At 43.0% G+C, this 22121-nt stretch overlaps 1 protein-coding gene and 1 gene segment (V, D, J or C); one reads left to right on the forward strand and one right to left on the reverse strand.

Annotated features, from left to right (window-relative positions):
* Positions 1-8856: 8856 nt before the first annotated feature.
* LOC111140032 lies at positions 8857-12177 on the reverse strand. The segment is given in 4 exon segments: positions 8857-9057; positions 9588-9898; positions 10099-10234; positions 11949-12177. Coding segments are annotated over 3 exon segments (408 nt in total).
* A 3254-nt stretch (positions 12178-15431) lies between these two features.
* Positions 15432-20416, forward strand: LOC111140019. Its single transcript, XM_022492409.1, has 4 exons — positions 15432-15517; positions 15724-16071; positions 19825-19980; positions 20226-20416. The coding sequence occupies exons 1-4, from the start codon at positions 15469-15471 to the stop codon at positions 20414-20416; spliced, it is 744 nt and encodes a 247-aa protein (XP_022348117.1). The 5' UTR covers positions 15432-15468.
* Positions 20417-22121: the final 1705 nt, after the last annotated feature.

The raw sequence follows: 22121 nt of genomic DNA on the forward strand, positions 1-22121 counted from the left end.
TGAATTGTGGTAGATGAATGAGTCCTTCATACAGTATTCAATACACAGTAAGTCCTCAAGATTTCACTCAGTGGCAGATGACAGTGTAGTTGTTGATGTCCATTAGTTTTATTAGTGGGATTAGCATTCCAGTGGTAGTGCCGGAAGTTTTAGTACTAACGTTAGTAGTAGTAGTATTTGCAATACTAGTATTAGTTGTAGCAGTATTAGTAATAGTAGTAGTGTTTGCTAATGGTGGGTTAATAGTTAATAGTGGGTTAATAGTTTGCTAATAGTGGTTTCCCTTTTTTTGCCTACTTCACAGAGTGTTTATCAGAGATAGGATTCAAGGTCCATTCCATGGATGAATTCTGTCGCAGGCCTACAAGAGAAATTTCATTTTAGAATTCCTGAGGTTTGGGATTTGTGTCATCAAGAAAGGAAGCTTTTGAAGCACAAAGTCCCTTGATCCTTGAGCCCTGCTAGCCCTTCCCCAAAGCAGCTCCTGCCCAGATGAACAGAACACAGAGCAGAACGCAGCTGCTGGAACCACTGGGAGGACTGCCCACTGCTCCCCCTGCCATTCCCACCCACCCGGGGGGTTGGGGTTGAAGCACCATGGAAGAAAGGATATAATCCTGCTGATAGTAATAACTGGTAGCATCCTTAGCCTCTACTGCGCTGATTTTGAGGAAGAATTCTCTGTCCGACTGAATGGCAGAGAACCGGTCTGGGACACCAGTCTTGAGGTTATCAGCATCATAGATGAGATGCTTAGGAGCCTGGCCTGGTTTCTGCTGATACCAGCTCAGATAATCGCTGACGCTCTAGTTGGCCCCACAGGTGATGGACACGCCCTCTCTCAGGGAAAGGGAAAGGGAAAGGAAGGCCCGAGACTGGGTCAGCCCCGCATGCCCACAGGCAGCTCTGTGGAGAGCAAAACACAATGTCACCATTGTTTACCAGGTATCTTAACTATTTCCACATGCCAAGCTCTCTTAACTAGTTCCACAAGATTTAAAATCAGACAAAAAAAAAACCACCATTTTATTCATATAAGCTACCTAATTTTGAAGTATTTTTACATTCTTGCTAATTCCTAATATTCTTGAAATTTACTATATATCATTACCATATTCTTATAATATAAGGGGAAGAAAATATTAAAATTGTATCTACATTTATGCATTTATGTTTATAGGTGACATTGATCTATTTATTCTTTTTCATGTTATCTTTTCATATCTTCATATCAACATTAACTTTTTATAAAAAATGTTGAAAGGTTATTCTCCACATGACCTAATCTAAAAGAAATAGTTTGGGGGATTCAAACATATTTGTAAAGCCAATGTATACTGTACAGAAACATTTTAATTCATACTGCAATGCACTTAAGGGGAAAAAACTGTATCAAAGAATAGGTAATACTTCCAGTTCTAAGATAAATAAGTCATGGGGATGTAAGGTACAGCATAGAGCATCTAGCCAGTGATATTTAATAACTTTGTATGGTGACAGATGGTAACTCTTATCGTGGTGAGCATTGCATAAGGTATAGAAATGTTCAATCACTACGTTGTATACCTGAAACTAACGTTGTATGTTAACCATAAATAAAATACGTAATAGATTTTTGCTCATTCTGTGGGTGTTGTAGTTCTACAACATTTTTCTTAAATGTTGCCTTTACTTTTATTTGTCCATTAAACTTACATAAAAGTTTTAAAATCAACTTGTTCCTTATAGGTTAAGAAAATTTAAAAAAATGAATGACCAAACTATGTCTCCATCAAAGACAGTTTTTTGTTTTTCTCTTTGCTTTCTATGATACTGAAAACATATGGAATTGTACAGGACTTTAGGAACCAAGGAGCTAAACCAGGCCCCCTTCCTTATAGATGTCCTACAATGGTAGATTCATATCCGTGACCAGGCCCTGGAGAGGTTGCTTTACTGACATGTTTACATTAAAAATCAGGAGTGATGCGGTGCCTGGGTGGCTCAGCCAGTTAAATGTCAGACTCTTGATTTCAGCTCAGGTCACGATCTCAGGGACGTGATATCAAGCTCTGCATGGGGCTCTGCATGGAGTGCGGAGAGTGCTTAAGATTCTCTCTCATCCTCTCCCTCTCCCCTTCTCCCTGGTCCTCCACTAAGAATTTTTAATTTTATCATAATTCTGAATTAATAACTCTTTTAGTGCACTTGTCAACCTTAAACAAAAAAATAGCCAGTTATTTTACTAGCAAAATATGCTTACTTGAGAAAAGGAGAATTGCAATTCTGGACAAAGCAAACTATGGCAACCTGCCACTGAGTCTGAAGAGGCAAAAAGGAAGGTCTGCTTTTATTGTGCATTAGGAATATTTTGGGGAGGATTGTTTTGAAAAAGTGCTCACTGGAGAAGGACAGTTTGAGGTTGTGGTGGTTTCTCATTGGCTGCAAGCAGTGGTTGTTGCTTGCAGGGAGAGATCATCCTTCTTTTTCTTAAAAGCAGGAAGTGAATTCCTATGTGAGAAATGTCCTCCCTTGTTGAGATAATTCTTACATTTCTCCTTCCCGTTAGTTATGCAGACTCTAACCATGGAATGGTATGTGTAGGAGAACTTCCCAGCTTAGATGAGGTTTCCTTTACTCTTTTTATCCAACAAAGTCAATATTGTTTGTCAAGGAGAATAAGGAGAGGGCAGGTGCATCTATGACTACCATTGGTAGCAGCCTCCTGTTAACAAGCATGTAATAGCTGTGTTCTTCTCAATGGCATCAGGGCATTACCATTCTCATTGCCCTGTGCTTGTTGCCATGTCACTTCTTTACAGAGTCATGTGGAAAACCTGAATATAGAATATCATCTTTGTCATGATTAGGAGATATCATATTTCTCCCTCCCTTTTTTTGTTTGAAGCTATTCTTCAATGGAGGTCATTATCAGAGTTCCTATTTGAGGGATCTCGAGCAATAGAGATGAAATCAAGAGATATTTGTTAAGAAGCAGAGGCTGGGGACTCAGAAGTGCTCTGTAGATTAGTTTGGTTTGTGCACTGCACAAATGTGCCCAACTAAAGGGAATTAACGGGCTGAAAGGTAGCTCTGCATATTTGTTTGCTGAACCTTGTGAATAGAATTTTGTTAGTAGGATGTGCATCCATATGGTTCATTAGTACATGGACAGTTCTTTCCTTGGTGAGCCTGTGGAATTGGACAGACATCATCCTCAAAGCACTGACTCATTCTCTTGTGATAGCATATTCACTACAGCTGGGCACCATTCTCCCCTCAGGCTTGTACAACTGAAGCCAAGATTTGAGAGGGGACAATTGGACAGAAGGAAGTCCGTTTGCCTTCAAACTGTGTCTTTAAAACAGAAAGAAGCACTTCATGGTGCTATCACAGTGGCAGGAAACTTGACATTTAGACACAGGGCATCTAAATTCTAGCTGGAGAATCACGTACAGTATATCAGGTAGGAAGCCAGTCCCAGTATTGTGCTTGTTCTCAATCTCTGATTGGTAGATGAAGTCATAATTCCTGCCAGACTCATAGTTGAGACTCTGAATTGTGTCAGCCTGGCTAGAAAAGCAATATTATAGATCAGAAGTTGGCAAACTATGGTTCATGGGCTCCATCAGGCCCATTGCCCGCTTTTGAGGGATTGTATGCTAAAAGTTGCTTTTTCATTTAAATGGTTGAAAAAAATCAAAAGCAGATTAATTTTTTGTGACACAAGAAAAGTAGGTGAAATTCAAAATCAGGGCCTTATAGGTATACACAGTTATACTCTTTCAGATTAGTATGCACTAAGACTACTTTTGTAATGCAAAGGTGTGGCAACTTTCAGACACCAGGTTCTAAAGTGTGGAAGTACCTTAAATGGATGACAGGGATGTGGGCTTTGCCATCTAGCTGCTGGTCCCTTTTGCCAATTTGTCAAAAGTTAAAGCAGGAAGTGAGATCTTATTCTCCCATAAATTTGCAGGAAATATATAGTCTGCTGGAACTTGAGGCAAATGAGAACGAACTTGCCATTTTCCATAATTCTGTGCAACTGAGGATCTTCTACGTAATAGTCAATGGAAATGAATTAATCCTCAATGTAATAAGAAGCTAAAAGAGTCTTCCTTGGGCTCACGTCGTGAACCCAGGGTCCTGAGATCAAGCCCCACGTCAGGCTCCCTGCTCAGTGTGGAGCCTGCTTCTCCCTCTGTCCCCTGCTCATGCTCTCTTTTACTCTTTTTATCTATATAAATAAATAAAGCCTTAAAAAATAATAAGCTAAAATACACATCTCAACAAGACTTTCCCAAATTCTATATATGAGGCCGGGAGTGGCTTAGTTGGTTAAGCATCTGCCTTCAGCTCAGGTCATGATCCCAGGGTCCTGGGATCAAGCCCTGCATCAAGCTTCCTTCTTGGTGGAGAGCCTGCTTTTTCCCTTTCCCTCTGCCTGCTGCTCTACCTGCTTGTGCTCTCTCTCTGTCAAATAAACAAAATCTTTAAAAAGATTCTGTACATGACTTCTAAGTCATGCATGTGCTCAATTACCATCATGTGAACTGGTATCAGTATTTGGCAGTACCTATCTGTGTGCAAAAGATATTTACAAAGATATTTGAAAGGTAGAGAGAGATCAGAAAAAAGAAAATTATTAGCAAAGAATGCATTGTTTTAGGGAAAGTTGCCCTCCAAAAAGGAATGAAAGGGGTCTATCAGTGGATTGGCTACTAGTTCTGACCAGGAAATTCCAATTCCGCTGGTTAAAGACATCGCATTCATGGGGGTGAAGTTGCATTAGGGTGAGGTGTAAAGTCTTGGTTTGCTAACACTGAGCCTTAACATAAGTGACACCATTTTGGTCCTGTGGGTTTTTTTGTTTTGTTTTGTTTTGTTTTTGTTTTGCTTAACAATTTTTTAAAAAAGAAAGAGTAGAGAAAGCGAAATTATTTAAGAGACATAAATGTATGCCTGACTTGTGTCGTTATTTGGAAAAACCTTCCTTAGTATTTCTGTCCTCAGGGTTCCCTCAGGTCTTTTTGTGTGGAAGGTTCTGGAAAGCCTAAACCATATTGTCTTGGCACTCTTCGCTGCAGGTGCCATTAAGACTCTGACTATCTGATGCATTCCTGTAGAGTGGTTCTCGGCACAGAGAGTGGGGAGGAGAAGCATACAGCCAGAGGGGCTCACATCTCTGGAGTGGGGTCCAGGCAGCACTGTCTGAAGCACATAGCTTTCTGATTTGCCAGATGGCCTTTGCCAGAGCAATAGCTTTTCTGATTATAGAAAATACTAGGGTATTTGAGGGACTGAAACAGGGAGTTGCCTGAGCCTGCTCATCTGGTCCTTCTACACAATTTTGATTTACCCAATTCATGGTCATAAATATCTTTCTGCTTGAATCAGCCATAATGTCTTTTTTTTATCAAATGGCTCAATCCCAGAACATGTGCTAGTAAGCCCGCCGCCACCTTCAGTTAGATTAATCCATATCCTTGAGCCTACACATGGACTTCCATCTCTGATGTCATGATGTTTGTTCTTTAGGCTTCCTGGGAAAGCTGGGAGAGGTGACTGTCCTAGTCTGTTTAGGTTGTTACACCAGAAAAAGCCTTAGCCTGAGCATCTTGTAAACAACAGAAATATATTTCTCACAGTTCTGGAGGCTGTGGAGTCCACAATCAGGTTGCTGACCAATTCAGTATGTGGTGAGGGCTCACATTCTGCTTCCCAGATGGTGCCTTCCTGCTGTGTCTGGACATGGTTGAAGAGACCAGGGAGCTCAGTGGGGTCTCTTTTTAAAGCACTAGTCCCATCATGTGTGCTCCATCCTCACTGACCTAATCACCTACCAAAAGCCCAACCGCATAATAAGATCACTGTGGAGTTTAAGATTTCAACATATGAATCTGTGGGGAATACGATCAGACCATACCAGGAACCAACATCTACCTATAGGATCATGTAATTATTGACAGCCTTTTGTTTGATAATGGTCCTTCAATCAGCATTCACTATGAAGCTATTGTTTTCTATCTTGGCCCATTTTTTTCTTTCCAAAATGACTTTGACTCCAATCTTTTGATCTTGTTTTTTTCCAGGTCTGATAATTCGTCAAAATCAGTAGTCTATGCCAGTGAATTGACTATTTCTCTTTTTTTTATATATAACTCTTGAATTTTTTTATGTACTATTGGGATTCCCTTTTCTCAATATCATCCTTGAGAAGAGCAGCAAAGGGGCATCATACCAGTAAAATTCTCTGACAAAACTCAGGCATAAATTTGTCCCTAATTCTAGAAATAATTTGTAAATATTAGGAATATCTGGGTTCACCTGAAATCAAAAACTCTTGTTTTTGTATCTCTAGGTAACGGACTAGCCAACATTTCACTCCTGGTAATAAATGTTTCTTTCAAATCTCCACGTTTCTGTCTACCTGGGAAAGTGGGAAATGAGGTAGCTCATATTTACCCCAATGGTCCGTGCACTGGGGTTCTCTGTTGAAAGTTCTTAGGACATAGGTTGACTTGTTTCCCCCTTGGTTTCTTCTGGCTACAGAACAACCTGTTAACTTGTTCCAATTTCATCCAAGTTTCTTCAGTGTTAATTATGTAAAAAATATGGGGAAATGATTACCTAAGGAACAGTCTAAAATATTTAACACATTGACTATGCATCTCTAAATTGTAATTTTATCCTCTAATTCACCAACAAGGCCAGAGAAATCATTCAACCCATATTTTAGAGATATACCAACTGTTGATAAAACAAATGTTAATATTTGTAGGAGGAAATTGAGATTTGAGCATATATTGTTAAATGATCAAACTTGATAACTGCCCCTCCCCTAGATTCTGATATGCTTCCTCTTAGAAGGCTGAGTTCTGTCCCTTATGTCCCACTTGAGGACAAGTGGTACTACCCATGAATTCATTTTTCAGTCCGTCTGTTTTACGTTTGTTGATTGATAGTTTCATTTAGTTGTTATTTTCTCTGTAAATTACAAGAGCTGTGACCTATGTCATGAGAGTATTAATAGATGTCGCCATAAAATGAAAAAAAAAAGATTGGATAATATCTCATACCTGGAATTCATCACATAAATGTGGACATAGAGATAATGGTGCTTTCATGGGGTGTAATGGTTTGTAGGAAAAATAACTCCATTCAAACCCTTAGGACCTCCACTACATGAGAAAATATATATTCAGATAAGTATACCAATTGGTGTATGATTAGAAACCAAGATTGTAAAGAAAATTCCTCAAGCCAGTTAGTACTATATCATATCTGGTCCTGGACACCAGTTATTTATGGGGAGTTGCTAGAGTCATATTAATCCATTTAATTTATAAGATAATTGTATAAACACATCAAAAATGTATCTACATGTACATATATTATACACATATGCATATGGACATATATTCACATATATATGAATGAATATATATGAACGAACTTTAGATTTAATCACGTTTAATAAGTCTGAATGCTTTACACAATTTGTCACCATTACTCTAAGTAATCGTATTTAGATGTTTCTACAATGGGGTGAATTTTACACTTTTAATTCAAATATTTTTTTAAACATTTCTCTGTTTTGTATCTCCTTATGAATGGATTTCCAAGTATTTCTTTTTATGCCATTGTGTTTAATAAAACCTGTCAATTTCTATGTGAAGATTTGTAAAAACTGTATTAGTCATATTTTACACACTATTTTAACAAACCAGTCAAAAACTCAGTGACTTGTCATACTAAGCATTTGTTTCTATAGTCATGGAGGTTCATGTTGACAATAATTTGGATAATGCACACAGGTCTCAGCTGTGTGGTTCTTCTGCAGGGAGATGAATGTTTCTATAGTCTACAGATTCTGGTTGATCTGGGGCCAAGACAGAGGGTGGTGACTACCCATGGCACATCATTCTCATGGCAAGCTGTAGGAGGGTACAGAAGCCACAAAACAAACAAATCTACGTCCAGTTATTCTGGCAGAATTGCATATAATTTTGCTTTATTCTTACTGTGGTCTTCATAATTCTTTAAATTTCTACAGATCAGGGGCGCCTGGGTGGCTCAGTGGGTTGAGCCGCTGCCTTCGGCTCAGGTCATGATCTCAGGGTCCTGGGATCGAGTCCCGCATCGGGCTCTTTGCTTGGTGGGGAGCCTGCTTCCCTCCCTCTCTCTGCCTGCCTCTCTGTCTACTTGTGACCTCTCTCTGTCAAATAAATAAATAAAATATTTAAAAATAAATAAATAAATAAAAAATTTCTACAGATCATTACTCTATTTAATTTTTAAGATACATGGTCATGTTGTTTCCAAATAATTATATTTTTCAATCTTTACAGTCTAAAAAGAAGTTTTTAATTTAATTTTGTATGAATGAGAAAGCAAAATTGGAGGCGTTTTCAACATGTGGCTTTAATTCAACAGGTGGCTTTCAATAGAAATGTCTTAAATGAAAATAGAAAATTAAAGAAAGACTACTTTAGGGGAAGTAAAAATGCTCTACAGCAGAACATCTTAAACCTTATACAGCTCTCCTGCCATCTTGTTAAAATGGTGAGCTATGTGAGTTGGTATCAGGTGGAGACAGCTACTTCACATTTGTATAAGCTTTCAGGGTTGTCAGTGATGCTCTGGCATATAGAGAATTTTAAGCAACAAGATATTTTATATTAAGAAGAACAATGCTTCGTCTACATTGAGTTTTTTTTTTAATCACAAAAGTCCTTCATTGTCAAGTTATTTCTATATACATAACACAATTTCCTCATTCTTCTGTTCTCTCAGATGCTTAGCAAAATCTCCTTGTTATGACCTAATGACAGTAGCTAGAAGCATATTCAAACATATTGGGGGGCCTTCGCCTAACTGGCCAACTTCTGAGAGATGTAAAAACAGTGACCATCCCAGGCTGTCTTCTGTTAACTCCCCATCACCACCATCTCTTCTGGAAGCACATTTCCCAGAGCCCCCTTTCCTCTATGGTTCCCTACTGAGTTGCTCACGAGGCACCTTACCCTAGATCTGGAGGTCAGAAGAGGAGGATTCAATGCCTTCCATCAGCACCTACAGGCAGGTGAGTGATAAGTGAGAGACCGGAGCATCACCTGGCGAGGGGCCGCAGTGGCTAGAGCATCAGCAACTCCATCCCTGGCCCTCCTAGACAGGCCTGAGGACCACGTGGTTAGGCAGCCTGTATCTCCAATGGCATAAATTCTCTGACTTATGGTGGATCACTGAGGAATCACCGTTTCTAGTGTCTGCTTCCCTTATTATATTCCAGGCCTTTGAAAGAGTGACATTTAGACATTACTTTCTTTCAGGAAGCAATTTCTGCTTGGAATACCTAGAGTGGCTTCTCTTTTGCTGCATAAACCCCAGCAGATGCCTTGACCCACACTCCTTGGGTGTAATGATCTGAGGGAAAGGGAGTCAGTCAGGGGGCTGAGGAGCCTCCTTGCCTTTCTCCCAAAGCCCCTGTGACCTCCAAATTGCGGCTGCCTCTGAGAAACTGTCTGAGCAGGTGCAGGCATCAAAGGAGCAGTGGGGGCAGCCCAGCCCCTCACATCTGCTTCCCTGGTGGTTTATGCTCTGACCTGTAACACTGTGGGTGGGTAGCTGTTAGACTGCAGGCAGTAGTAGGTCCAAGCATCTTCAGGCTCCAGGCTGCTGATGGTGAGAGTGAAGTCTGTCACAGACCCACTGCCACTGAATTCTGATGGGACCCCAGTTTCCAACTTGGATGCTTCATAGATCAGGAGCTTAGGAGCTCTCCCTGGCTTCTGCTGATACCAGGCTAACCACTTGTTAATGTTCTGACTGGCCCAGCAGGTGATGGTGACTACTTCTTTTGGAGGCATGAATAGGATGGCAGGAGACTGGGTCAGCACAATCTTGCCATGGGAGGCTGAAACCACACAGGAAACATTAGCAGAGTCTCAAGATATGTACATGGAAGTCATCAGTATCTACTTAGGTAGGACAGAGAATACTACTTATTTATAAAATAAGTGAAATTTATCTTTGGAAAGATTCCCAATGAAGAAAGAAAATCAGGGATGGAAAATCATACCCCCACTTTAACCTGCTTTGTCCAAATATTCTCACCTGGAACCCAGAGGAGCAGAAGGCCAAGAAGCTGTGAGGGAGTCACCATCTTGCTGCTTTTGATAGGTCCAGTGTGTTCATGCAACACACCCAGAGACTCTGTTATAAGACTCTGAGAGGCAGAAACACTTCAGATCTAAAAGGAAGAAGATATGCAAATTATGGGGCATTCATATTGCTTAAATAATGAAAAATTAAGTTTGTCAGATCCCCCCACTGGACCCCATTCTTCTCTGGATGTGTTAAGTCTCCCTCTTCTGGCCATGTGGAGGTTTTCAAAGCACTTACCCCATGCTTGGCCAAAGACAAGGTCTACCAGCAGGGGCATGGCATATGATCTAATGAAGTCCTCTGGTGGACTTTGCTTTCACCCACAGTGAAGAGCAGGTCACATCCTCAGTCTAGGCCCAGATTATGTTGACTCCCTGTTCTCTGCTACTGTGTGTTGTATAAACATCCCACAGAGCATCCTGCCAGGCCATACTCTATCAATTACGCATCTGTTAATTGCACACGATGAGCAAGAAATGGTGAGGACTTCGCTAACTTGCAAAAACACATGTGCTCCAACAGTGGAATGCAAACCCTACAAAAATTCATGCGGCACACCTCCCTGGTGGCTATGTCAGGGGTCCAGATATCTGAAGTAGGCGGGCACATCCTCTCTGAGGTAAATTACAAGTATTTGCATCTTGTACCTCCGACCACTGAGTTTGAAACACAGTATCTTGTTGAGTGTTGAGTGTTGAGTGTTGAGTGTTGAGATAACACAATCCAGAATTGGATAAACTACACCATTCCATTTTTCAGATAATTCTGAAGTCACTAGTGTAGAGTGGGGACAGAGTCAGGAAGGACTCTCTATCAGGTTTAGGTCATGATGCAACTGGTCCTATCACATGGGCCCTCTGAACTCTCCAGTCATTGGATGGTATGTGGATCTGTGTCTGGGAAGGTTGGTGTGGACACTCTGGCAAGCCCAGATGAAGACTCCTAGGATAGCCTTCTGAGTTCTTTGGCAAGACTTGGCCCTTATCAAATACAACATATTCACTGTTCAACAAGTAGTTTCCATCGTAGCACAAACCCCGGTAGACCTGTCTGCAGTACATCAATTAACTATGTGACAGTGCTGTTCGTCCTAAACCATACCTGTCAGACAAACCAGATTGTAAGATTGGGTGGAGCCCAGCAGCAGTCAACTCAGGAAGGAGAAAGTATTTTCTTTAGTATTGGACTCAAGCAGATTCAGCGGCCACACTTAATTTATGGGACAAGAGTTTTAGATCACCACAATACTCACCACTTTTGCCCAAACACCCCTGCATGAGCTCCTATTTTCAGTCTCATGAGACTTTATATTTAATGCATTTTCTTATTTCTGCAATCTTGTTGCAAGGAAGGGACTGCCTCTCCCAAAATTAGCTAATTCCCAGAGGCAGTAAAAGACTTGCCCAAGGGCATACATTTGATATGCAAGCCAGACAATCCTGAGCCCCAATCCTTTCTCTCTTCCATTCAATGAGACCAGCAACCTGTGACATTTCCCTCTACCCAAATCCCCCTGGGTACCAGAGGACAAGGGGCACACCTATAGTCTGCAGCCTCCTGAAATTTTCACTCTCCAATCTTATATCTAAGTAGCTTGTTGGCTTTGCTTCTCCATTACTTCTCATGAAATATGCATTTAAAAAAAAAAACAGGCCAGCAGTACTTCTCTCTGTATGCTCTTTTCACCTCGGTACTACCTGTCGCCAGGTGGCATGCTATGTGTTCTGTTTCCAGGGGACTATGCATATAATAAAAACTTTTTACTGCATTGTAATAGCTTTCCTGTCTTTGTTTCTTACCACATCTGATTAAAGACACAGGGCCTGCCAACCAGCTAATAACAGAGAAAGGATTCCAGGTTCTGCCCAGGTTCACATGATATGTTGATGTAAGTTAACCTGGAAAGCTCTCATACCATCCTGCAATGAAATAAGATGTTTGGTTAGTAGATGCTCAAAGAGTCCAAATGGTCATTGACTTAATGTGGCTGAGGAAGTGGCTTGAAGTAAGAACAAGGATGCCTTATGGGATGCCTGGCTAGGAAGTCTCTGGAAGGAGGAGAGTAGAAGGGTAAAGGAGGAAAGATCAGAGGCAAGAAATTACCCAGCCTAAACCAAAAAGAGAAACTAAGCTAAAAACAAAACAAAACAAAACAAAACAAAAGCCCAATTCAAAACCAACAACAACAAAACCCCACAGTATCTGGGATACATGGGACCAAAAAAAGATCTAACATTTGTGCCACTGGAATCCTAGAAAGAGGGAAGAAAGGATGGAGATGAAATATATTTTGAACAAGTGATTGCTGAAAAATTTTCACATTTAGCAGACCCCCAACAGCATAATCCTGAAGAAATATATGTCCAGACACATTGTACTAAAATTTCTGAGCACTAAAGGAAAAGGGAAACATATCATAGGCTGAAAGAGAAAAATCACACTTACCCGGAGAGGAAAACACCTTGAATGACAGAGGATTTCTATTCAGAAACCATGGGGGCCAGATGGAAATGACATCAACATTTTTTTTCTAGATATAATTGACATATAATATTGTGTAAGTCTAAGTTTTACACAATGTGATAATTTGATCTATGTTTATATTGTGAAATGGTTACCAACATAAGGATAGTTAATGCAACCTTCACTTCACATAATTATCCTTCTTGCTTTACTTATTTACTTTTTTTGTGGTGTGAACATTGAAGGTCTAGTCTCTTAGTAACCTTCAAGTACAATATAATACTGTTAACTGCAGTCTCCATGCTGTACAAGAGACCATCAGACCATTATTATTATTTTTTTTCTTAAGATTTTATTTATTTGACAGAGAGAGATCACAAGTAGGCAGAGAGGCAAACAGAGAGAGAGAGAGAGACAGGGAGGAGGAAGCAGGCTCCCTGCCTAGCAGAGAGCCCAATGTGGGACTCCATCCCAGGACCCTGAGATCATGACCTGAGCTGAAGGCAGAAGCTTTAACCCACTGAGCCACCCAGGCAGCCCTAGAAATTATTTTATATATAGAAGTTTGTACTCTGTGATCAACATCTCCCCTATGTATCTCACCACCCAACCCCTGGCAACCACCAATCTATTCTCTGTTTCTATGTATTTGGGTTTTTTAGATTTTACATGGAAGTGATAATATACATAATATCTTTCTCTGTCTTCCTTATTTCACTTAGCATATTACTTTCAAGTTTCATCCATGTCGTCCCAAATGGCAAGATTCCCTTCCCTTTCATGGCTGAGTAGTATTTCATTGTGTGTGTACACATGTATAACACATCATTTTTATCTATTTATCCATCAGTGAACATTAGGTTGTTTCCATATCATGGCTGTTTTAATAATGTTGCAATGGACCCAGTGGTGCATATATATTTTCAAATACCCAGAAGTGGAATAGCTTGGTCATAGGGTGGTTCTATTTTTAAGTTTCTGAGGAAACTCCATACTGTTTTCCATAGTGGCTGCACCAATTTTCATCCCCAGCAACAATACCTGAGGGTATTTCTCCTTATCCTCTATAATACTTGGTATTTCTTATTTCTTGTTTTTTTTTTTTTTTGTCAATACATACTGAATTTTATCAAATAGTTTTTCCACATCTGTTGAGAAAAATCTTATGATTTTTACCCTTAATTTTGTTAATGTGACATAACATGCTGATTGATTTATGGATATTGAACCAGTCTCGCATCTCTGGAATAAATCCTTCTTGATCATGGTATATGATCCTTTTAACATATTGTTGAATTTGGTTTCCTAATATTTTGTGGAGGATTTTTGCATCTATGTTCATCAAGAATATGGCCCTTCTTTTCTGTACGCCAAGAGCTACAGCCTTGTCTCCCATCCCCTCCCGCTCCAGGCAGGGCTGACCCCCAGAATGGGATCCGGGAGGGGAGGCAGATGCACATAGCTCGGGCTCCTTGAATATACAGAAAATGATAATTTGGACAAGCATGGGCGGGGACTCTGTGTTGTGATAAGAGCTACTGATGTAGATGTTCATCACACTAAAAAATACCTTGGCAGCAACATCTCAATGGGCATTGACCGCTCCACTGGGTGCCCTAGCCTACTTAAGTTGACACATAAAATTAACCATCATCAGAGGCAAATTGAGAGGTGGAATGATGGGCGCATGGACACTTTTTGAGGGTGAGGTGTGGATCCCCAGGTAGTTTCTGCTTGATACAGACTCTATCTGGGTTTAGGAAATGGCTCATGTCACGAAGAGGTGCAGTGGCCACGGGGACCCATGGAACAGCCAGGGTGCTACCTGCCAGAGGAAGACTCAGGCATCTGCCCCACTCAGAGGAAAGATGGCAGAAGTGTTGTGGTTTGACTTGCAGTGCTATTGAAGCCTCCACAACCTCTGCCCTCCTCACCGGGACTGCCTGCTTGGCATCTTAAGGGAATCCCACCCCTGCCCCCTTCCCTCTGTTTAAGAAGGAACAGCAGGACAAGGAACAGGTGCAGGGACGTTTGTATGGTGCCCATGCAACACTGAGCTGACTTCTCAAACCCCTGGAGGGGACTGAAGTTTCTTGAAAGCACCTAGATTTCACTCATTGGTTAATTCAACACAAAACAGAAATATTGAAATGAAATATTGAGCTGTAAAGATAGAATAATGAAAATTCAAGATTCAGTCTTCCCTTAGGTCCAATGAAGGTCCCACATGTCTCCCTGAGTGAGGAAATTCTGGGCCTGTCTTCCATCTCTCATCTCTCTGGTCCTTGCACAGCCTGGGACCGAGGTCAAGTGTTTGCCTCATCCTTACCCATCTGCAGGAGAAAATGCTTCAGAGCTTGATGTTTTCCAGTCAGAGGTTTTATAAAAAGTTGGGCCCAAAGTTCTCCACTTTCTTTTTGTGCCTTCCAATTCTTTTGTCCCTCCCTGCCTCCTATTATTTGTTTCCCAGCATGATTTGTTATTTTACCAGGGTTATTGATATGAAGAGCCAAGTTCATCAATTCTGGACACTGTATCCATTTAAAGACATTTTTAAATTGAAAATGGAAGCTCTTCATTCGATCTTGTAGCAGTTTGTCATTTTAGAACTAAGTTGTTCTCAGAGCTTCTAAGTTTTCTTTTGTGTGTTCCTGTCATACAACTCTATTTTGAAGTTATTTTTGGCTCCTTAGATTTCCACTGGGTACTTTCACAACCCACTGCTTATGAGATTTGCTTCTGTTCTCCCTGACTGCTTTGCATAAGCCCCTCCAGGCCCAGACCAGAGGCTCAGGCTGTATAAAAGGGGCCTTTGCTGCGTGAGGTGAACTGCGTCGGGCAGGCAGGGCAGCAAAGATGGCGTCACAGAGGCAGGTCCTCCTATCCTTGTTGCTGTGGGTCTCAGGTGAGAAGCTGAAATGTGCCATAGTCCTTCTGGAGTAGTGTTATTTTAAACAACTTTTTAAGATACATAATGAGAAACATTGGTTATTTCCAAAATAGACCCAACGATGTACTGCCATGTGGTACCATTAGGAAGCACGTTTGCAATGACATATTTCAGCATGACTGGGATAAAGGGTGTCTGTATCACCATTTTTCTGATTGCAGGTGTCCATGGGGACATCACGATGACTCAGTCTCCAGGCTCCCTGGCTGTGTCTCCAGGTCAGCGGGTCACCATGAACTGCAGAGCCAGTCAGGGTGTTTACAGCAACGTAGCCTGGTACCAGCAGAAACCTGGACAGGCTCCCAGGCTCCTCATCTATGGTGCATCCAGCAGGGCCACGGGCATCCCAGACCGGTTCAGCGGCAGTGGGTCTGGGACAGACTTCACCCTCAGCATCAGCAACCTCCAGGCCGAAGATGTGGGGCACTATTACTGCCAGCAGTATAATAACTATCTACCCACAGTGCTTCAGCCTCGAACACAAACCTGCTCCCTGGGGCCGCGGATCAGTGAGGCTTTGCTGCAGCAGCTGCTTCCTCTTCGCTCAGCACTGAACATGTGTGTTCACCTATCTGCCTGAGAAGTCACTTCTCCTGACTTTCTCCTTGCAGAGCTTGTAAGGCCCAGCAGAAAATGAAGGGGTCAGACTTTTCCTGCATCCCCCACCCCTTTTTAAAAAAAGATTTTATTTATTAATTTGCCAGAGAGAGAGAGAGAGAGAGAACAGAGCAGGGTGAGCAGGAGGCAGAGGGAGAAGCAGGCTCCCCACTGAGCAGGGAACCCAATGCAGGACTCGATCCCAGGAGGCTGGGATCATGACCTGAGCTGAAGACAGACACTTAATGGACTGAGGCACCCAAACATCCCTTTTTGTGGGACGTTAGAATGACAAATGCTGTGAAGATGTCTTAGTGATGCTGTCAGGAGTTTTTGTGCTTCAGGAAGCTACGTGTTTCTCAGGGTCCCACGACAGAAGTGAGCCAGGAAAGTCTGTCTTTAGCCTCTGACAAAGGGCTGCGAACTTTCCACCCGGCAGATCAGTTCTCCCTTCCTGCTCCTCTTGGCTCTGGGACATTTCTCTTCCTTATTCCCTTTTCTTCACCCTCCAACACTTTCCCACTCTGAACCTTCCCAGGACGAAACCTTTGAGCTCTCCTCTTCAGAATCTCCCACGTGGAAGGTAGTGTTCCTCTCGCTTTTCCTACCATGGGCCCTGTTTCCCAGCCTTCCTGGGCAGTGTCCTGCACATTCATTTCTGCTCCAGCTCCTTTCCTACCTCCCTTCTCTCTCTTCTCCATTTATCCCAGGCTTACTCATTCTCACAAAGGCAATTCTTTCATTTTTTTTTCTTTTTTAAAAGATTTTATCTATCTATTTATTGCTGGTGGGGAGGGGCCAGGGGAGATGGTGAGACTCTCAGGCAGACACCATGTTGAGTGGGGACCTGATGCCCGTTCCATCTCACATGACTGAGATTATGACCTGAGCCAAAACCAAGAGTTAGATGCTCAAAAGACTGAGCCACGCAGGCGCTCTGATTCCCTCACTCATTTTAAACCCGTCACTTTAGGAACACAGGATACTGTGCCTCAGCACCTTTTTTCACCACTTGTCACCTTTTTCTTTAAAGTCATCCCTTGGGCATTCAGGTCCAGAACCCCAGGACCATGGCCTGAGCTGAAGGTAGAGGCTCAATTGACTGAGCCACCCAGGCACCCCTGAGATGCTCAGCATTGTAATGATGGAGAACTTGTCATGATTTTCTGATGGCACACGTAAGGCATGGCCATGAGCGGGACTGATCAAGATTGGGTGGGGAAGAGACAATTGGAGGAGGGTCAGCCAAACAATGGAAGGTTCATATTCTGAACACAGTGAAACCACCAGGAATTGTGACAGGGTGTGAGAGGCTGTATGAGGTGGGTGCTAAAATATTCCAGAAACTGGGAGAGACCATGGGGCTGGTGTTTGTCTGCAATAAGGAGTGATACTAGAGTGGCATAGTCTACCTATCTTGATTTTAAACAAACTTCCAGTTTCTAGGCAGGCCTAGAAGTCTCTAGAAGTGGCTGAAGGGGGTGATAAAAGCTCGGTGAGCAGGCTGCTGGGGAAACGCAGAATCTCTGGGCACTTTTAGAAGAGACAGGGGGCTACTTTGCATCTCAGTGGTTTGGTGGGGAGCATCGGGGGAGAATGTGTTCAGGTGGTGAGTCCTTTATCTCTCCTGTCTTCCATATTTTTTGTTTGCCACCCTCTTAAAACCTGCTTTGCTGTTCTTTCCAAATTTAAAATGTTTTCTAGTGACAAAAGGAGCCTGCTCTTGCTCCTGGTTTTGCCCTAGAAGTCTTTTCTTTTAATGTTAAAAATATGTTGGGAAAAAAATGATGTGCATTGGTTCTAGTGCAAGGATAGACCGAGATTTAGTGTTTTCTCCTTTGTGAGATGTTTTTTCTGGATTAAAATTTGAATGGCAAAGTCAGGAAATAGGAATGCTCAGCATATGGTGACTACAAACTTCCAGTAGATAGGAGGTTCTGCGTGGGGACGGCTGTTGGAGGTGATGGGAAACATCATAAGGACCTGATTGGAGAGGGCCAGACTAGGGCTGTCATGACTAGCAGGAGACTCAGAGAGAGGGCTGAAGTCTGATGTGGGGTCCTGTCATTATGATGGTACATCCTGATGTTGTATGACAGAAGTCAACCATATTGTCATTAGCTTGCAGGCTGCAGATGGTATGAGTCAAGTCTGTCCTAGAGCCGCTGCCTCTGAATGGGCAGGCACACCATTAACTGAGGTGGAAGGGCAATAAGTGAGAGCCTTCTGTCTGTGCTGGTGCAGGCTAAGCAGTGCTTCCTGGCTGTGTGGAGGGGCTTCTCGCTGGCCTTGCAGCTGATGGATACTCTCTCCTGGGGAACGGCCAGGGACCTGGCAGCTTGGGACAGTGTCATGTGCCCACCAGAAGCTGCCATCAGAGGCACACTGGGCTGATGCAGAGATGCTGTGTTTCTGTTAGAGCCAGAGTGGGCCTCCCAAGGTGAGGCCAGGCACTAAGCAAGCCTGTGCAGTTGGTGGCATTCATTTCCTGTCCCCTCCCATTACCACTCTTCTCAGGAGCACGAGGGTCCCCCCTGAGGGAACTCTCAACTTGGGGACATTCTCTCACCCGGACCGTAAGAGCAGGTGCCTGAGGATCTGGCACCATCAGGCTGCCTCTCTCCCTCCCAAGGCTGCTCACATCCTCTCCATGGAAAAGACCCAATGAGCAGCATCAGGCCTGTGATGGAGGCAATAGGGGTGGGAGGTTGATACAAATCCCCATGGAGGATGAAGGCAGAACTGGCAGAGTCCAAGGTCGTGTTGGTACCTGGTGATGCTGCCACCAGCCACTCCCCTGGGCCGCCTGCCCTTGCCTGGCCCTCCCCCTGACAGATGACAAACAAGTAGAATGATTGGTTAGGCGATGGTAAATCACATGTGGCTCAGCCTGCTCCTGTCTGAGAAAAGTCACTGGGAGCCACTTAGGAGGGCACTTTGTAGAAGATGAAGAATTAGTTCATGAGAAAGTGTTGAGCTGATAGAGGATGTGCTCTTGTCCTGGGAGCTGGAATTCACACGGGTTTGTCTTCTTGGCTTTGTCACGGTTCCTGCACATGACACGTCAATGTTAGAGGCCGGGTGAACGTGAAGTTAGGCACAGGGGGTTCTCCACTCTGAGTAGGAGTGACTGCTCTGTCTGGGAGGGCTTCAAGGGGGACATGACATTGGTTTCCAGGACTGAGCAGATACAGTCCCGGGCTTCTCCACACCGAGGCAAGTTCCATAATTAGTGTCTGTTCCCAGCCTTCACCAAGGTTCCATGCTCAGCCCTCTCATGCTTTCCAGGTCCTGAGGACATGTCAGGACTTCATTTGAAGGTCTTTTACTCAGTGGGGCCAACTTCCTCTCCCCATCAGAACCAGGCCACCCTGGTTCATTCTTTTATAATCTCATGGCTTTCTGTTCCAGACAATAATCACAACTTGAAATACATTATTGTGGTAATTCTAGGGATTATGAGTGTTTCTGAAATAACCTGTATCCTCATAGTAAGAGAGCCCAGAGCACTGTCCCACGTGGCATCTCAGACTAGAAGACAAAGATTTAAGAAATTGGTCCCCAAATCCCTTGGGACATGCTTGAGCTATACTTGGAAATTTCTGGCAACCCAAAGTCCCACAGGGGTTCTGTGAGCAGCTGTCCCCTTTGCGCCCAACCTCAAGCTCTTCTGAGTAGTTTTGCATGTTGTGTCATGAGACAAAACCACAGGCTGCTCTCAGCATCCTTAAAGGCAGCTGGTCCGGGCCCTGGAGTAGCAGCCTCCGGTCCAGCTCTCCGAGATGGTGTCCGGGGCTCCCCTGCTGTGGATCCTGCTCCAGGTGAGAGGAGGGCACTCGGAGAAATGGTGGGTAAACTCACTGTGGCCACGATGATTTTGGTGTCTCTCAGTTCTTGGTGGCTGGAATTCAAGCATTTGGTGTGGCGTTCCATTGCCCAGTTACTTATTGTTTTCTGGTTCCTCATAGTGTTGTCCATGACTTTGACTACAAGGTCATCAGTGCTGTGGGCCTCCACTGGGATACTCTCAGTACGTCTGTCAAATTTGTTGCGTTTCTCATTCCAGGTTGCACTGGGGACATTGTGCTGACCCAGTCTCCAGCCTCTTTGACCGTGTCTCCAGGGCAGAAGGCCACCATCTCTTGCAAGACCAGTCAGAAAGTTGGTGACATTTTGGGCATTACACACTATATTACATGGTATCAACAAAAATCAGGACAGCATCCAAGAATCCTGACTTATAAAGCATCCAGTTGAGTGTCTTGGGTCCCGGCCCAGTTCAGTGGCAGTGGGTCTGGCCCTGAGATCAGTCTTATGATTGATCCCGTGGAGGATGGCGATGCTGCCAGTTATTACTGTCAGCCAGCAGAGCAAGGAGACTCCTCCCATGGTGTTCTGGGTGTAAACAAAACCCTCCCCAGGTGGCTGCTCAGTAAGTCTCCATCCCTCAGTTGTCCCTCCTCATGACCCAGGGTCTCTGGGTGGTTTGGGTAAGAGGGTCAGACTATGAGAGAGGAAGATTTCAGACTGACATGTATCTGTGTGTTTGTGTTTTCCACATAATCTGTTTTATAATTTAATGATCATATGACTATGGAGCTCACATAGTCACCCTCCATGTTGTTCAGAAACTAAGAACTGGATGTAGTTGTCTGTGCTCCTTTGATTCAGGTTTCTCCATCTCTGTGTCTTTCTCAAAAATGACTTCTTCTGTCCTAGATATATTTACTTGTCCTTTTCTCCTTGTCTGATTTTTATGTCCTTTTTCTATGATACCCATCATGTATCTAGCCAAGGTCTTTTCTTGTCTTCTTTTTCTGCTTTCTAGAACATTACAGGTAGAGTGAACTCCAGAAGCCTGAGTGTGCACAGTGACAAAGATTGAACGGTCAGTTTTCATATCTGTCTCCACCCCTACCTTGGCCTCCCTTGGGCTTCTGTATCTTCCCCAGGGGGAGCTGGGGAAACTGAAAAATAGTGCCCTATAACATGTCAGTGTCCTCAGATTCCCATTAGTTTCTAAGCTTGTAACAGTGTGTCACCACATAAAAATTTTACTGTCCTATTCCTTTTATATTGCCCCGCAAAAAGTTAGCACAAACTTAGTGGCTAAAACACACATTGATCATCACATAGTTTCTAGGAGTCAGGCTTCTGGGCAGGGTTTAGCTGGTTCTCTTCTTGGGGTCTTCCAGGATGAAACAATGTGTTGGCTAAACTTTCTTCTCATCCAGAGGCTTGAAGAATCTGTTTCCAAGGTCATTTCAAGGTGTGGGAAGGATTATTTTCTTTGTGACTATCTGACTAAAGGTCCTGAACTTTGGTGGCTGCAGGCCGGTGGTCACATCAATATCCTACAGGCCACTCAACATTCCTGACATGTGAGATCCTTACAAATCATAGCAGCAAGGGGAAATCCATTCTCAAGAGAGAGATCTTAGTTCCTCCCTTCAAGGCTTCATCTTGATTTAGTGAGGTTCACCCAGCATAATCTCCATTTTAATTAACTCAGAATCAACTGATTTGGGATGGTATTTACATCTGCCAATTCTCTTTCCCTCTGCAATATTGCATGGTCTAGGAGGAATTCACAGGCTCTGCCCACACTGAATGGGAGGGCATGTAGTTGTCATGCCCCTTCCTCCCCGGTCTGTCTGCTACAAATGTGGCACTTACATAAGGCTTTTTGTTTGTTTGTTTATTTCCAAATTCTTTTCTCCCAAGAGTCTCTGGTGCCTAGGACATCAAGTACAAAATCTCCCCAGGTAATGGATCATGAATAGCATCAGACCCACCCCTCAGAACCATGTTTCCCTTCTAGCTTCTCATATTTCTCCTGTTGCTTCCCAACTGAAGAAATAGCCAATGTTTCTCACGGCTTTGTGTTAAATTTGTAATAAATTGATAAAGAAATAATATTAGACAACTAATTTGAAAAATGCCTGAATTGGGAAAGAAAGAA

Source organism: Enhydra lutris, unplaced genomic scaffold (genome assembly GCF_002288905.1).
Source record: "Enhydra lutris kenyoni isolate GAN:26980312 unplaced genomic scaffold, ASM228890v2 scaffoldscaffold145, whole genome shotgun sequence".
Lineage (NCBI taxonomy): Eukaryota > Metazoa > Chordata > Mammalia > Carnivora > Mustelidae > Enhydra > Enhydra lutris.